This window comes from Sorex fumeus, unplaced genomic scaffold, assembly GCF_029834395.1.
Source record: "Sorex fumeus unplaced genomic scaffold, SorFum_2.1 ptg000072l, whole genome shotgun sequence".
Taxonomy (NCBI): Eukaryota; Metazoa; Chordata; class Mammalia; order Eulipotyphla; family Soricidae; genus Sorex; species Sorex fumeus.
In genome coordinates this window covers 8,054,694-8,071,444 of record NW_026606129.1, presented here as the reverse complement: position 1 = coordinate 8,071,444, position 16,751 = coordinate 8,054,694, and the positions used below count along the sequence as shown (strand labels likewise).

Here is a 16,751-nt window from a genome sequence, read left to right as displayed (position 1 = left end):
CGGCCCCTGCCAGCGAGCCCCGGGAGTGGGGAGGCGGTGGGGCCCGGTTTGCCTCCTGGGGCGGGCACAGGCAGCGTCAGCCCCTCCCCTGGGGCTCAGGTGCTGAGAAAAGGCGCGAATCCTGCCGGGTGGCAAGAGCGGAGCTGCACCTCCCAGCCCCGGAAGCCGCCTTTGCCAACACCCGGGAGCACAGCGACATCCTGGGTACGGTGGGCGCGGGGATTCCTCCCTGCACTGCCCCCCAGGACGGGCCAGAGGAGCTGGCGCCCAGCAGGCAGGGAGATGGGTCCCGTTGGCACGGTCCCCGCCCGCGGCCATTTCCCAGCTCACCAGCTGGAGGCGGGGGGCGCACGTCGAAGCTTGAGACACGCAGACACACGAGTGCTCACACAGCACTTCCCCACACGTGTGCGCTAGACGGAACATGGAGACGGGGTGCGCAGAGACGGGTACGCGGAGACAAGGTGCGCAGAGATGGTGGCGCGCTGAGACAGGGAGCTTGGAGAAGGGGTGTGCGGAGATGGGGGCGCGCAGAGGCGGGTGTGCTGAGACTCGGGTGCATGGAGACGGGGCACATGGAGATGGGGAGCAGGGAGATAGGGGTGCACAGAGACAGGGTGCACAGAGACGGGGTGCACGGAGATGGGGTGCGCAGGGACAGGGGCGTGCAGACAGGGTGCGTGAGGTGGGGGCACAGAGATGGGGTCGCCGGCGGTGGAGGCTGGGAAGGGCTGTCGCCCACGTTGGCTCCCACCCTCACTCACGGGAGCCGAGCTCAGGGCAAAGGGGTCTCACTCCCCGGAGGGACAAGGGGCCTGGACAGGGCCAGGCTCCACCCCGTGCCTTGGGGGGCTTCTTGTGGTCCCAGAACTTTTCACGCGGCCAAGAAGATGACAGCCGGTGTTCTCCCTGAACACCACGTGCTGGATTCCGGCCATCCCCACGTTCCGGAACTGTGCTGGGACCCCGTTCCCCAAGGGGCCCCTCCTCACGGCTGCCTGCCATTGTGCATCTCCCTTGGTTTCCTGGGGGTCCCCAGCTCTGGGAAGCTGTGGAGCGTCCACTGGTGCCCAGTTTATACCCAAGGAGACGCGGTATGAGAGTGGCCACCAGCCACAGTCCACCATGCAGGTCCTTGGCGGCTCTTCAGGGACTGCCTCCCACCCCGCCTCCGGTCCCCTGGCTTCTCACAAGGAGGTGCCCGCCCTTCTGCCCCCCCTCAGTGAGGAGCTCGTTGTCCAGGTTGCCTAGCCAGTGGTCCCCAGCAGTCCCAGGCCCTCTCGCGGCCCCCAACTTCCTCTTCAACCCTGCAACTGTGTTTCCGACACGGGTGACTCCTGGGCTGTGTGTCTCCGTCCTGGCCGTGTCCTCTCTGAAGTCCTTCTCCGAGAGGGTCTGAAGGGGGTAGTGTCACTGAGACTTATGGCCACGGACTGTTCATGGCATGCAGTGGTCTGGGCCGCCCTCCCACCGCGGTCGGAGAATGGGGGTGAGTCTTTCATTGGCGGCCCCAGGGAGGCCTATGGGGGAACTCGCAGTGGGACGGCCTCGCCCTTCCCTGCCGAGGTCACTCTGCCCATTTGACTCGCTGTTGCCAGCCTCTCACTCTGCACCCTGAAAGGTTCTCAGTTATCTGTCATTTCCTTCCATGCCATCTGCTGTCTGGAGTTTGGGAGGGACAGTGTCAGAGCTGGGTCTGAGGTCCTGTTAGACGCTGTGGTCGGGGCCAGCGGAGACCATGTGAGGTACTTATGGGGACAAGGGGCAGATTATCCTGTGGCCACGTCAGTGACCATGTGCTTCAGAACTGGGGTTCTCTCTGGCCTGTGTGTGGGGCCCAGGGTCCACTCCACCCACTGGGCTCCTCGCGTGACCCCCGTCTCTCTGCTAGGTGGCCGGCAGGGGCGCCGGGCCAAAGCAGGGCAATTGGGGCTTTTTCTCTACTGTCGATGCTTTGTTTGGGGGTACTCAGGGCTTGCTCCTAGCTCTGTGCTCAGGAATTACTCGTGGCTGGCTCAGAAAACCATATTGGATGCCGGGGGCTGCATCCGGTTGGCCCCGTGCAGGGCAGGTGCCTGCCCGCTGTCCTACGGCTCCAGCTCCATCCGCGGAGTGACCCCCCCACCCCACCCCTGCCCAAAGTGGCACCCACCAGGAGGCTCTTTCCATGCACCTCTCTCCCGAGACTTCCACAGGGCCGCAGAGCAGGTGGGGTCTGTCTGGGTTGGTTACCACGTCTGGTGCCCAGAGACGTGGCCTGACACCAGCAGTAATGAAAGAGACGCAGGGACCGGGCGCCCTGGCCGTGGGTCAAGGCTGGACTGGCACTGTCCAAACAGGGCAGCAGAGAGCTAAACCACGGCCCCGCTGGTTCCCGCCCATGGCCCCATGTGGTTCCTGCCCATGATCCCGGCCCTGCGTGGTTCCTGCCGGCAGCCTCTCAGGGCTCCCAGCACCCAAAGGGCTCCCTGATTCCTCGACGTCAGCCACATCCCCGGACATTTCCCAGTGCCCTCGCCGGCCCCTGAACCCAGGCCTGGACCCTTGGGCCCCTTTGACATGCTCCCCAGACAACAAATGGTTTTGGACTTTTCAATGCCAGAAAGAAAATGCCTCCAGGTTGGGCCACCCTTTCTGGCCTGTCGTCCTCTGTGTGCCTTGGGGGGATCCTCGTTGCACTTCCTCGGCCCACTGGCTGCCCCAGAAATGCTGAGAGATCGGGGCCAGGGCACTTGCCTTGCCTGCACCAACCCGGGTTCGATCCTCGGCTTCCCGTACGGTCCCCCAAGCGCCCATGGTGATTCCTGAGTACAGAGCCGGGAGGAAGCCCTGGGCACTGCCAGGGGTGGCCCCCAAAGAAAACCATGCTGAGGGAGGGGGGCTGTTTGCTGAGCAAAACTGTGCCCCGCCCCCCTTGGCCCACGGCAGTGGGGTGCAGCTTAGAACTGGCTGGGCGGCGGGCTGGGGACACATTGGACCTTCCCGGCATCTAAAGTGGAGGGAGGGGTCCGGCCTCAGAGGACACCCCGAGACCGTCTTTGGCCTCTCCCTCTGCCTCCCTTGACTGGTTCATGGCCCGTGGGCGGGTGAAGCCCCTGCAGAGAGGACACCCCCTTCCTCTGGGACTGGAGCGTCAGGAAACAACGGGCTCGTCCCGTGACTCCTCAACTCGGGGGCAATCAGAGACCCCCAGTTTCTGGCTCAGGTGGGCCTTCCCGTGAGACACAACCTCCCCCCAGCAGGTTTGAGCCCAGACACGCCCCCAGCACCACAAGGCTGAGCAGCCAAAGTCCCGGGCTCCCCTGAGCACAGCCTGGGTCCCCTCCCCCGCAAGAAGCCTGTGTTCCCAGGAGTTGAGTGAGGGTCCCTGTTGGGGGGGGGGTCGGGCAGGGCACGGGCCAGCAGTGCTGTTTCTCTGCAGAGCCAAGGGACTCGCCACAGGGTTTGGCCTCGGGGACGGGAGCTGGGGGAAGCCGGGCCGACCCAGGGAGGCTCTGTGGCCTCGGGGGTCTGTGCCCACCATCGGTGTCTGAGAACTCCTCGAAGGGGCCCTGCTGCAGGCGGCCCCCGGGGCGTGAAGCCCACCTGTGCCTGTCTCCCCAGGAAGGACCAGAACCTTCTCTCGCCTGTGAGCTGCTGGTACCTCGTCCTGCACCAGACGCGGCGGGAGAGCCGGGACCACGCCACCCTCAACGACATCTTCACCAACAACGTCACCGTGCGCCTGGCCCAGATCAGTGAGGACGTCGTCCGGCTCTTCAAGAAGGTGGGCTGGCCTGGGGGCACTGACTGTCCACACCCTGGGTTTGAGTCATGGCCGGTGACCTCCGACCTCTCTCCAGCCACCACCACAGACACAAAACGGGGTTGGCAGCGCATGTCCTGGGGGTGGCGGGGGCGCTGGGGCGCACTCGCACCCCTACAGAAGGTGCCGGAGCAGTTCCGTCCCCTGATCCTGGCGTCCCTGTGGGCTCTGCATACACAGACCCGCCCACATGGCTGAGCACTCGTGTGGACACAGGTCTGGGCACTGTCCAGCCCCAGCAGAGCTCAGACTCGGGGATGACCTTCCTGCCCAGGTCCCATCGTCAGCGAACGCCCCCTCTCCTGCCGGTGTCTCACTGGGTAGGGCCCTTCCATGGGTCCAGCTCCTGTGTGGACGCTCACAGCTTCCGTCCCATCAGAAATGTCAGGCCGACAGGCCTTTGCCACGCTCATGGCCGTGTTCTTAGGTGGGGTTTCTGCAGGGACATTTCTAGCTTTGAGTGTTGCCGGGCTGTTTCAGAATGACTGCCAAGTGGTGTCCACAGCCCCCAGAGGCCGAGTGTGGTGGGAACGGGCCCCGGGCACCCCAGGAATGTCACTGACCCTGAAACCAACATGGGATGCCCCAGCACACTCCTCGGTATAGACTTGCTCTTGCGAGTGCTGCCTCCCTCTCCCCCATGTGGGGTGCCCAGGACGACCCCTGGAGCGTGGGAGCAAGGGGGAAGGGACGTGTGCCATGGGGGTGCCCTGGGCAGTTCTACAGTTCCTCGGTTCCTGGGTCCACCACTCACCGCCCAGTGCCTCAGTTTCCCCATTGGTGTGATAGGGCTAGAAATAACCCAGAGGCCAGAGAGCACGGGGGGAGATGCTTTCCTCGCCCTTAGCTGCTGTTAACCTGGGTTTTGTCACCAGCTTCCAAGCCCCAGCTGGAGTAATCCCCGAGTGCAGAGCCAGAAGAGACCCCTGGGCACAGCCAGGTGGTCACCCTCCCTGCAAAAGAATACTCCCAGAGGGGCTATTGGGAGGACGGGCTAGTGCTCCCAGAGACCGGGTGCCCGGCACGGCCCGGGTGCCCCGGAGGCCTGGCCAGGTCTTGCGTGCGCCCCTCTCCCTGCCACCCCCTTGCCCCACCCCCGTCCGGCTTGCCCGTCAGCCCGGTGCCAGTCCCGGGGTATCTGGAGAGGACACGGTGATTCAAAACCGAACCACCTTGGATTCTCTGCTTCCCGAAGGGGCAGCATGTGCCCGCAGGCCGGCTGCTCGTGTCAGGAAAAGCGCCCCTCTGCTCCTGAAACGACGCCACACGTCATACTGCAGACGTGACCGAGGGGGGGAGGGGAGGCCGTGCGAGGAGAAAGACGACTGAGCCGCTGTTTCTGGCGGGTCCCCGCTGGGCCTGGCCACCCCCCGCCACTGCGGCTGTGTGCTGGGGTCAGCGGGGCCTCCCGGAAGCACAGGGGCTTCTCGGAGCCGAGCTCTGGGGCGAGGGAGATCAATCTTTCAGGCTCATTTGGGCTGACAGCGGCCTCAGTAGTCATGGAGGTTAACAGGGTGGAAAATGACAAAAGCGCATCCACAGCTGAGCTCCCGCCGCCGTGCCAGCTGGGAACAAAGGGGGCCGCGGGGCCAGCCCGGCCAGCGACAGGTCTGACGGCCCTGGGGCTCGGCTACACCAGGTCCCAGGCCACTGCGGCCGCGTCCCTCAGAACAGGAAGGTGAATCTACAGAGAAGCCGGAGCTGGTGGCAGGGCCTGTGGCTCTCGGCTGGGAGTGGGGTTTGGGGGCCTGATGCCCGCCCTCTCGCAGGGAGATGGTGACCCGTCACCATCACAGAGCGCTGAGTCCAGGCCCCTGTCCAGCCCTGGCCTGTCCCGCTGTGGTGCCCGGCCAACAATCTGTCCCCATGTCGTGTGGGGGCATCGCTCCCCGGTGGGGATCCCAGTGCGGCCGTTGCACCCCCCATCCTGTAGAGCCTCTGCGGGAGGCGGGAGAAGTTTCCAGCCCCTGAGGACACTGGGCCACGAAGCTGCCGCCTTTCTTGAGGTTCTGGGTGACCCGGAGCGCGCCGTCTGCCTCATGGCTGGACTCCGGATTCACCTTTCTCCCGCTCCCTCGGACCCACCTGGCAATGTCCGGCTTGGGGGACGCAGGCAGCCCGGTGGCACTGGGTGAGACCAAGGATGTTCCATTTGTAAGCAGGGAAGCCCAGCTCAGGGGGAGAGAGGACGGGGCGGCCCGGCTTGGGGCGGCCCAGCGCGGTCACTTCAGGGCCACAGAGCCGGGCGGTGTGAGCTCAGCTGCGTCCCGCTCCCCTGCTCCCGTCCCTTCCTCCCCGTCTGTCTCCCTGTGCTGCCAGACGGCCCCGGCGGCCCCCGGCTTCCAGCCTCCCTGCCTGGGACCCCCAGAACCTGAGGGCTCGGCCGTGCCCGGATCCTGGGAGCACTTGGGACACGGCAGCAAAGTGGGAGCCGATGCAGCCATCTGGAAGCTTGAGTCCAGCAGCCTGGCACAGAGGCCAGGGAAGGCGCAGCCCTATTCCCAAAGGCTGAACCTTGTGCACTGCAGACACCCACGTGCACACACGCGTGTGCTCACACATGCACTTGCATACATGTGCGCGCTCACACACACACGTGCTCACACACATGCACACGCTCACACTCACACGTGTGTGCTCATGCATGCACACGCACACATGTACACACATGTGTGTGCTCACATACACGTGTATACGTGTGCACACACATACATGCACATGTACACACATGCATACACATACACGCACACTCACAAACACATACACAGGTGCGTACACACATGCCTGTACACAAATGCACACTCACACATGCACGTGCTCATACACACATGTACTCACACGTGTACACATGTACACTCACACATGCACATGTACACACTCACACACTTGTATGCACGTGCGCCTTCACACATGCACACGCTCACACACACGTGTGCACTCACACACGCATGCACTTGCTCACCCACAGCCCCAGCTGTCCCGGGACCTCCTGTGCAAGTGACTTCCATGCCCCAGGCCTCCCGTCCCGAGAATGCCAGGAGCCACCAGGCTGTGCTCGGGGACCTCATCCAGCCACACCCAGTGATGTCAGGGCCCATGTGGTGCCAGGCTGGACCTGGGCGGATGCTCCCCCAGCCTGTGCTCCACGCCCCGTGCCGCTGCCCGTCGCTGCAGCGTAGACTTTGCCAGAGATGCCGGTCCAAGGGAGCCGGTGCACCGCTGACGCCACCCTGCAGGGCCGCTGGGACTCTCCCACGAGGCCTCCTTCTCTGGGGAAGCTGCCTCTGCCCGCCGGCTTCCCTCCTTCCCCAGCTGATCCTCCCTCCCTGTTTGGCTCTTCTCCGCCTCACCGCAGACAGGGAGAAAGTAGGACAGAGGCCTGGGCCATGTCCCCAGGGAGGGGCCCCGGAGCTGACCATGCAGGGGGAGGAGGTGCCTACCAGGGGGCATGGCGGCTGTGTGCAGCGTGTGTGCGAGAGAGGAAGAGTAAGCGTGTATGTATGTGAGTCTGTGTATATGTGTGAGCGTACGTATGTGTGTGAGTGTGTGAGAGTGTATATGTGTGAGTTTGTATACGTGTGAGTGTGTATGAGTGAATGTGTTAGTGTGTATTTGTGTAACAGTGTGTGTATGTGTGTGAGTATGAGGGTGTGTGGTGAGTATGTGTATATGTGTGAGTGGTATATGTGAGAGAATGTGTACATGTGTGTATATCTGTGAGTGTGTATGTGAGTATGTGTGAGAGAGTGTGAGTGTGGGTATACAGATGTGAGCATGTGCAAATGTGAGTGTCTGTATGTGTGTGTGTGAGTGTAAGGATGTGAGAGTATGTGTATATGTGTGAGTATGTGTGTATATGTGCCTGAGTGTGTGTATGTGTGTGAATGTGTATGTGTGTGTGAGTGTACATGTGAGAGTGTGTGTTCGAGGATGTGTATATGTGTAAGTGTGAGTGTGTGTATATGTGTGAGTATATGTGTGTGTGTGTGTGTGTGCGTGTGTGAGAGTGTGCGTGAGTGTGTTTGGGGCTGGCTGGGTAGCAGGGGGGCGTCTGAGGCCGCCGCTCACGGGTTTGCCGTTGCTGTCAGCCTGGCTCTTGCGGGGCTGAGGAGCGTGAGAGTGTTTTCGCTTGTGAGATTTCGCACCCGGCCTGGTTCTGCTTCTCGGTGCGGGGGCAGAGCTGTCGGCAGGGCGCTGTGTGGGTGAGGTGGGCGCGGCGTCAGCTGTGGTGACAGGCACCAGGCAGCTGCCGGCCAGGCGGGCAGAGCTGCCAGTCCCCCGCCCAGGGCCCGTCCCCGCCCGTGCGGCTTGTCGCCCCTTTCAGCGCCGTCTCCCGGGACTCGCGTCTAGCATCGAAGCCCTCTGGGGGGGGGGGGGTGAGCGGGTGGGGGCCCGAGGGTCGGAGGGAGGCCCAGGGAGAGGCGCGGTGAGGGTTTCTGGGGGCTGCCGGTGTGGCTGGCCCGGGGACCACCCTGGAGAAGGACATGCTGACCCAGCCCTCTGGCTGTACAAGGGGGGAAACTGAGTCTCGCCCTGACAGGCTGTCCTTGGGACCCCTCCCCTGCAGAAGGCCAGCGGGAGGCGCCATCTGTGCCCCGCCTGCCCCCAGCCCCTCCCCGTTTCCCAGGCTGGCCTTGGGGCCGTCCGTTTGCAGCTCGGGCTCCCACACAATGGCCGTCCACTCCTTTCTGCGCCGATGCCAGCGGAATTTAATTACTCGCCCGCCGTGCGGTGAATTTGATTGTGGGAAGCAGCGGGCGGGGGCACTAATGAGGGAGGACTCTCGGGGGCGGAGGGGCTGGGGGCTGGTGTCTGAGAGCCAGCCTCTCACAGCGTGACACTCCAAGCTCCGTCTCCGCGAGCTGCCCCCTTCCCGCCTCGGAGACGTCCGCGGTGTTTCATAAATAAATCAGGGCTGTTGTGTCTGATAATTGCTTTGCTTTGTCACCAGGACCCAGAGCACCGATGGCGTGGATTCAGGCTGTGGCTTCGCTTGTGCTTGCAGGAGGGATGAGGGTTTTGAGCGGGAGCACGCGCTCTGAGCTCGGCGGCTTGTCCCCGCACCCCAAACTCCCTGATCAGCCACCCCCCGCCCCCACTGACATCCTGACAGGCTGCAAACGGCCCACAGACATTTCATCCTTTTTTTGTTTGCTTGTTTTGGTTGTGGGGCCACACCCAGCAGTGCCCAGGGGCTGCTCCTGGCTCTGTGCTCAGGAGTCAGTCCTGACAAACTCCGGGAACCGTAGGGGATGCCGGGGCTCAAACTCAGATCAGCTGCAAAGCAAATGCCCTCGCCGTTGTCCGACTGCTCCGGCCTCACCCTGGGGTCCATTGAGGGTGCTCTCTGCAGCCCGTTTCCCGAGGGGCTGGAACCTGGCACAGGGGCGTCTGAGCTGGGGTTTGAATCCTCACGTGTCCGAAGCCTGAGTGAGCTGCTGAGACCGTACTGAAGGAGGGAGAGAAATGCGTCTGATACAGCAACCCCGCGGCCGGGGACCCCCTTGGTCCTTCCCAGGCAAGGCAGGTGGGCGGTGAGCAGCTTGGGGACGGGCTGTCTTCGAACTCAGCAGATCGCTCAGCTGAGCGGGGGCCTGGGAAGGTTTTAAGGTGTGGAGGTGGGTTTGAGCCCCACAGGATTAGGGGTTTCCCGGAGCTGAGCCCCCCCAGACCCCCCTGAGACGGTGAGGAAGGAGCAGGAAGTCGGGATCGGCAAGAGGGGGCAGATGCAGTGTCATGCCTCCGTATTTCTCTGGGAGCTCTGGATTTGGGGCGCCTCTTCCCTAGGCTGTGGACAGGACACGGGGCCTTTGTCGGGACCCTCCCCTGCAAAGCGGAGGGTGGTATGGCCCTGGCAGTGTTAAGAGGGCGGGAGTGGAGAGGGTGGTGTCTCGTGAGCCCCAGCTGGGGGCAAGTGTCCCCCAGTGCGGGAGGAAGAGAGCCGGGATTCCGGGCCGTAGCTGAGACTGACTGGCAGGGACGGGGCCAGTGTGGGCAGCGCCGTTAGGCACACAGGGATGCTGCCACTCCCTTCTCCTGCTTCACGTTCCAGCCACGAGTTATTGGCTCTAGATGGAGCCAATAATAATCCCATATCTGGCGTGGTTGTGATGCTTCCAAGATGCGTGCCCGGGAATCAGCCGGGAAACATCAGCCTCACCGGATGCTTATTGGCTCTTCTGGAGAAAGACCCGATGGGAATCAGATGGAGAGGGGGACGGAGGGACATTTCCTCTGGGCCCACAAGTCCAAGGGCCAGAAACCAAGGAAATGCTTAGGACCCCCTCTCGGATTCCTTCCAGACCACGGTGGTCTCTTTTGAGCCTGGATTTCCTTTTCTTGTTTTATTGAACCCTCACCCAGGGAGATGCTGAGGGAAGTGGGAGGGGTGGTCTTCTTAACCCTTGATGGGCATCTAACTCGTCACTATTTCAGACAACTCATCACTAGTTGGAATACGTAAATGGGAACCAGCTGAGCTCGATAAAGGGAAACGACCCGAACCAGCAGCTCATCCTTCTGCCGAAGAGAAGGCACCAGGGTGACGGGTGGCATGATCAATGTACAAAAGTCAATAGCACTCCCGTGTGCCAGACACATCCCTTTGGGAGATGTCATTTAAAAACACACGCTAGAGAACAAGCAAGCTTGGAAACTAATGTCGTTAAAGCTACGAGTCAGCGACATGGCAGAAGTTTTGATAAGTGATGCTTTTGTTGTTGTTCAGACATAAATGTTTCATGATATTATTACAATTTTTTGGCACGATCATTTATTCAGAATTATGGTTCTTTCAGTTGTGATGATTCTATAAAGCTTTCTACTTGCCTTTCATTTTTGACTTCATCGTACTGTGAGAAACAAATAAGGTCTGGAGGTCTTATTTTTTGGTGTTGGGTGGAGTTTGACACCAATTCCTGACAGTGATTATCGGTCTCACAGGTGTTCTGTGATGATCCATAAATTTTACAAGGCACCAAAAAGAGAACCCGGGCGCCCAGAGTGCAGGGCAGGGCAGGGCAGGGCACGGCAAGGGGTGGGTTCAGGAAAAGAGACCAGTTTGGTAACCGGGGTTCTGTCCACGGAGAGCTGGCCCTCTCCTTATTTTTAGGAACTGATTTGACACACTCATACGCACGTGTGGGTGTGAGTGGCTTATTTTTCAGGGTGTGGAATTCTGGAAAATATAAGACTTCCATCTCAGTTCACAAAACATATTTTCAGTGGATTGAAAGTGCCAAAAAGAAAAAGGAAAATGTTAGAATTTTCATAAGTGTAGAAGATTATATTTAAGATCTTGTGGGTGAGAAAAGGCTGCTTCAGGAAAACATGAAAAGAACAAGCCATGAAGGAATGTATGGGGGGGGGTGTCACTGCATGAGCATGAAGCTCGCACCTATGAGAATAAACGTGTCCCGCAAAGATGCAGGTGAGGCAAGAATTTGGCACGCGCAGAATGAATAAAGGGTTCAAACCCGGGGTATCAAAATCAACTCCGGGGCCGAGCGATAGGACAGCGGGGAGGGCTTTTGACTTGCACGTGGTCGACCTGGGTTCGATCCCCGACATCCCATATGGTCCCCCAAGCACTGCCAAGAGTGATTCCTGAGTGCAGAGCCAGGAGGAACCCCAAGCATCGTCGGGTGTGGACACCCCCCACAGAAAGGAAGCCAAAATCAGCTCCTACAAGTTAACAAGAAAAGACCAAGACCAACCAAGCCGCCAAGCCGGCAGAAGCCTGTGCACTGGTCAGAGCTTGGAGCTGTCAAAGCAGTGGCTGGTTGGTGAGCTCGTAGTGGAGGTCCTGAGCTCCAGGAGGGGCAAGGTTTTTGCTAACATCACAAGGGTCTCTGGCCCAGTGAGTGGAATTGGAGACCAACTTTTGCTACAAATTAAAAAGCAAAAAACAGTAGAAGCAAGGCTAGACCACAGAAAGGGAAACAGAAGTAACCAGGCACAGAAGCAAAGATTTCCCCTTTGGTGGCAATCTGGAGAAAGCAAAGGGAAACAGCGCCAGATCAAGTCACTCCTGAGTGCCCATAGGAGTGTGGGGCGGTGGGCACGCCCACATCTTCTTTGGAAGCCTAAAAAATGGTCCAACCCTTCTAGAGGACAGTTGAGCGGTATCCATTAACAGTAAAGGAAGAAAATGCACCCTGTGTCCCAGTAACTCCACTTCCAGTACACAGACACACACACACACACACACACACACACACACACACACACACACAGCCTCTAGAATATTGCTGCTGCAGTGTTCGTAGCGTTTGGCCACTCAGGTCATCGGGAGAGAACCGGCTCCCTAAACTTTGGTGCTCATTCCACGGAGTGTCCGTCCAGAGCCATGGGGAAGGAGCTAGAATGAGTTGTATCATGGAGGATAAAACTCGGAATACAGCGAGGTGTACCATCACACTCTTTGTTTGTTTTCAGGGCCACATCCGGCATGCTCAGGGGCTACTCCTGGCTAAGTTCAGGGATCACTTCCTGGTGGTGCTCTGGGAGCCATGTGGTATGCCGGGAATAGATGCGGTTCCTGCAAGGCGAATGCCCTCCCCGCTGTACTGTCGCTCTGGCCCCTTTTTTAAAGTCTAAAACACTCCCAGTTCAGGTTGTTTGTACTGCCTAACCCTGTTGGAAGCAAAGCTACACAACTGGGTCCGAACACAGGCCCGTTTCAGGAAGTTAAGGGAGGAGAGGAGCGAGGGGACACCAGGAACCCTGCAATCTTATCTCTAGCTTCTCTTTCCTAACTGTAAAGCTGATACAAAATAGGGCAAAATCTTGACCTTCAATCTGAATACTTTGTTATTGTTCTCGCTACTCTTTGAGAGCTACATCTCAGAGAGCGAAATTGAGAGGGGCAGGAAGGGCGTGGTGGACATAGACTAAGAAGGGCCTTGGGTGCCCTAATGAGAACTTGTTTTATTTTCTGGACATTGGAGAACCCTCGAAGGTTCTGGGTTAGGGGGCGGATGAAGCCAAGTTTAAGAATGATTAACTGGTGTGTTTGGTGGCTTTACCAAGAGAGCTACCAAACTTAGGGCCAGCATGCATGCATGCTGATATAGAGTCAGTGGTGGAGGGGAACAGGGGTGGTTGGTGAGGTTCATAGGTAAACAGAAGGGTATAAAGGGATGGATGGGTAAGCAAAAAGGTGGTGGCTAGGTTTGTGGGTGGGGGATGGGTGCATGGGTTGGACAAAGAGATACACGGAGAGCCAAGTAGATGGCTGGGTAGAGGGATGGATCTATGAATGGCTGGCTGGCTGGATATGTGGATGGATGAGTGGATGGGTGATTGGATGGATGAGTGGATGGATATGTGGGTATGTGGACGAATGACTCAATCGATGGACTGGTAAGTAGGTGATGGGTAGTTGGATGGGTGAATGAATAGATGAAGTGACTGGTGGGTGAGTGGATGGGTGTATGAGTAGACAAGAGGCAGATGGATGGATGGATGGATGGATGGATGGATGGATACGTGGGTGGATGGGGGAATGGATGGATGGATGGATGGATGGATGGTTAGATAGGTGGGTGGGTGGATGGGTAGATGGATGGATGAAGGTTGGATGGATGAATAGTAGAATGTGTGGAAGGATGAGTAGATGGATGGATGGATGGTGGGATGGGTAGACGGACGGGTGGATGGATGGATGAATGGGTGGGTAAATGGATGGATGGATGGATGGATAGATGGATGGATGGATGGATGGATGGGTGGGTGGGTGGGTGAGTGGATGAATGGGTGGATGGATGGCTGATGGGTGGTTGAATGGGTAGGTGGAAGGATGAATGGGTGGATGGATGAGTAGATCCTTGGGTTGGTTAGTCTGTACAAAGGTTGTAGATAGGTAGATGCAGATATTTTTTAAATGACAGTGAACGAAAACATGAGGTTGTTTTCACATCCTTTTCAGAAACAATGCAAATGAAATAGAAGATCAGATTATAAAGTGACAAGGAAGTTAAAGTGATATCTTTGGTCAGTGATTCAGCAGTAAAAAGAAATCTGTCTTGTTTTGAATCCAACAAGTCTGGCAACACCCATGTCCACCTCGAAGATAGAGTAGAGTGACAGGGGGAAACAAGCTCGGGATGGGGCGGCTTCAGGCTTTCACAGATGTTCTTCTGGGGAGAGAGGACAGTGACACGGCCGTCACTCCTCCGAGCCTTCCTCCCCCTTTATCTGTTAGAGATTCAGGACAAAATGTAGGCCAGGGGCAGGAGCCGTCAAGAAGGATTCCTCCGGAGAACGCCCGTCCCCCTCCCAGCCTCCTGCCGCAGCCTGTGGAGTGACATGGGACAGCCCAGTCCCACGTTCTGCAGAAGTCCCCCTGCAGGGTGGAAGCGAGCCTCCAGCATGGCCTGAGACTCACAGCCAAGGGAGCATCTAATTCCTCCCGTCTTTGAAGGCTGGGGAAGATTCTCCAGGCACCGAGCATTCCTGAGGGGGCCAGGAACACTCCCCGGCATCACGCTTGCTGGTGCTCGGACCTTGGACCCGTTCCTCCCTCCCCCAGCCTCTGTGTCCCAGGCTTTCGGTTAGCCGGGGGCTGGAGAGATAGGTAGAGGGTAGATGGTGAGTTGCACGCAGCCCACCTGGGTTTGATTACCAGCACCCAGATGGTCCCCTGAGCGCCACCAGGAGTGATCCCTGAGCACTACTGGGTGTGAGCCCAACAAAACAAAATAAAGTCGGGTTCAGGCCGCGGGCTGGCGTCACTGGACCTGGCCCTCCCGAGTGGAGTAGCGAGTCTGTTGTGGGTGTCCTGAGTGGGAAGGTGTGTGAGTAGCGTTACTGTCGACAAGCCTAAACAACAACGATACTATTTGGTATTACCAGTAGAAATCCAAGAGCACCAAACTTAACCTCGGCTGGCCCATTGGAAATGGTCCTTGATCTCCTCAGACCTGTGACTCTGAGCATCTCTGGAAACGCAGGGGCTCGGCACCCACGGGCTCCTGGGGCCATTCAGGACTGGGGTAGGCCTGGTGCGAGGCGGCAGGGCACTGGGCCAGCCCGCAGCTCCCCAGTGGGGAGGAGTTCGGGGCTCAGATCCCCATTCCAGCTTCTGGTGCAAACACATCAGGGACAGGAGCGGCAGCCCAGGAGGCGTGAATCAGTCTGGGAGGGGGCGCAGGGAAAGGGAGGGGGCCCGGGAGAGGGAAAGGAGGCAGGGCAGGAGCGGGAAGGAGGAGCAAAGGGCCTGTGGACAGTGCGGCGGCTGCCCGGGGGTGGGGTGGGCGACAGCATGGCAGCCTGTTGGGACGTGGCCCAGGAACCCTCATCAGCCATCCAGGCCGCCGTGCTCAGGCCTGGCTGGCCTTCGGGACGGCCGAGCAGCCGTCTGCTCTGCGAGGGAGGCACGATGGCTCTGACTGGGGTCCAGCGCCTCGCGGAGCAGATATTTAAATGGGGAACATCTGTGCTCTCAACTTGGGTTATTTGCTGAGGAAACAAACTGGATTGTGGCAAAGCCGGGGATTTGGAATGAAAAGAGACCCTGGTTTGCACTCATGGCTCGGCTCACAGAGTTTGTCTCTTGTGATCTGAGAACTGGGGGCTGTCCCCAGAGGGCCCTCAGCCAGGAGCCGGGGGGAGCGTTGGAGAGGTGAGCCCGCGGCAGCTGGGAGCGCCCAGGCTTAACCCTGGCCTGACCCATCCCGGGGTGCTGGTGAACCTCACATTGGAGGCTGGGCAGGGACAGATGCTGTGTGCCCCCGAGGACATGCTCGGAGGCCTGGAAACCATCCGCTCAGGCCAAGGCTTGTGTGGAAACGGGTTTTGCGCTGGGATTGTTGTGTTAACACCAAGTCCCCCGCCCGACCCCTGCCCACGAATGGGCACCAGGGGTAGGTCCTCGTCGCGGGCGCTGGGACCAGCAGGTCCTTTGGCAGGGGGCGCTGGACAGCTGGTGCTGGGCAGAGGATTTCCTTCCAGAAGGTTCTCTGCCACTGCACTCACACTGAAATGCCCACTCTGCTCCGCCACATTCCTCCTGAGCGGGAGGGAGCGTTGCCTGGCGTCCCGGGAGAGCTGAGCCTCATCAGGTCGGGGACTGCAGCTGAGGGCCCACCTGGGCCAGGCCTCCCGCAGAGAGAGGTGGGAGGAAACGCCAGGGAGGAGGGTGTGGGCCTGGGGTCCACATGCTGGCGACAAGGAGCCGGGCTCCTGCTCAGCCCCAGGAATCCCATGCCCAGTGGCGTGTTGGGGTGCAGCCTGGATGGGCCGTTGCCCCACATTTCAGGAGGAGGAAGGCGTTTTTTTCCCGGGGGTCTTCGGGGGGCCGGCCGTGTCCACAAGGCACCAGCTGCACCCTCCCTGCCTTGGGCTGCCCGTGGGGTGTGTGGGAGCCTCCCCAGCAATCTTTGCAGGGTGGGGGTGGTCAGAGCCTCGCCGCTGAGTTCCGGAGCTGCTGCTCCTCGCTGGGCACCACGGGTAGGCGCAGAGCTCGTGCCCTGGGCTCCTGGCCCTGCTCACGGACCCTTGTCATGGGCAGAAGGCAGGTGCTGTCGGGGGCCCAGATGCCGTCTGCACACGCAGCTCTCCCTGGTGCTGGCGGGGGTGGGGGGGCATCTCACGGAGCCTGGAGCAGAGCGGGGAGCCTGCAGACCTGGGCTCCAGCCTTGGTGGGGGGGCGCCTGTCACGCTCGCTGCAGGAGTTGGGGTGTCAGAGGGGAGGGACCTACCCGGCTTCTGGGTCTCACTCTTGGTGCCTCCACGGGGACGGGCATGGGGCTGCCTCCGGGGGTTGCCAGGCCACTGCCCCGTCCAGGGCATGCAGAGCCAGGGCATGGGGGAGGTGTGTCGGTGCAGAGGCTGCCCGTGGCCCAGCACATGTGGGTGCACATGCGTCTGTGTGTGCATGTGTGTGTCCGTGTGTGAGTGCATGTGTGCGCGTGTGTGAACGTGCATGTGTATGTGTCTGTGCATT

General features: G+C 59.8%; 1 protein-coding gene and 1 non-coding gene across 3 annotated transcripts in view; both read left to right on the top strand.

The window, feature by feature from the left end:
• Positions 1-16,751, top strand: part of SRGAP3 (SLIT-ROBO Rho GTPase activating protein 3) — a 128,573-nt gene that overhangs the window by 72,952 nt on the left and 38,870 nt on the right. For both annotated transcript variants that reach the window (XM_056128987.1, XM_056128986.1), the window contains exon 3: positions 3,604-3,766. In XM_056128987.1, the coding sequence (XP_055984962.1) occupies positions 3,604-3,766 (163 nt within the window). The remainder of the gene's footprint in view (positions 1-3,603; positions 3,767-16,751) is intronic.
• Positions 11,545-11,698, top strand: LOC130037955 (small nucleolar RNA SNORA62/SNORA6 family). The gene has a single exon (XR_008794536.1). It is a non-coding gene; the product is annotated as a small nucleolar RNA SNORA62/SNORA6 family (small nucleolar RNA).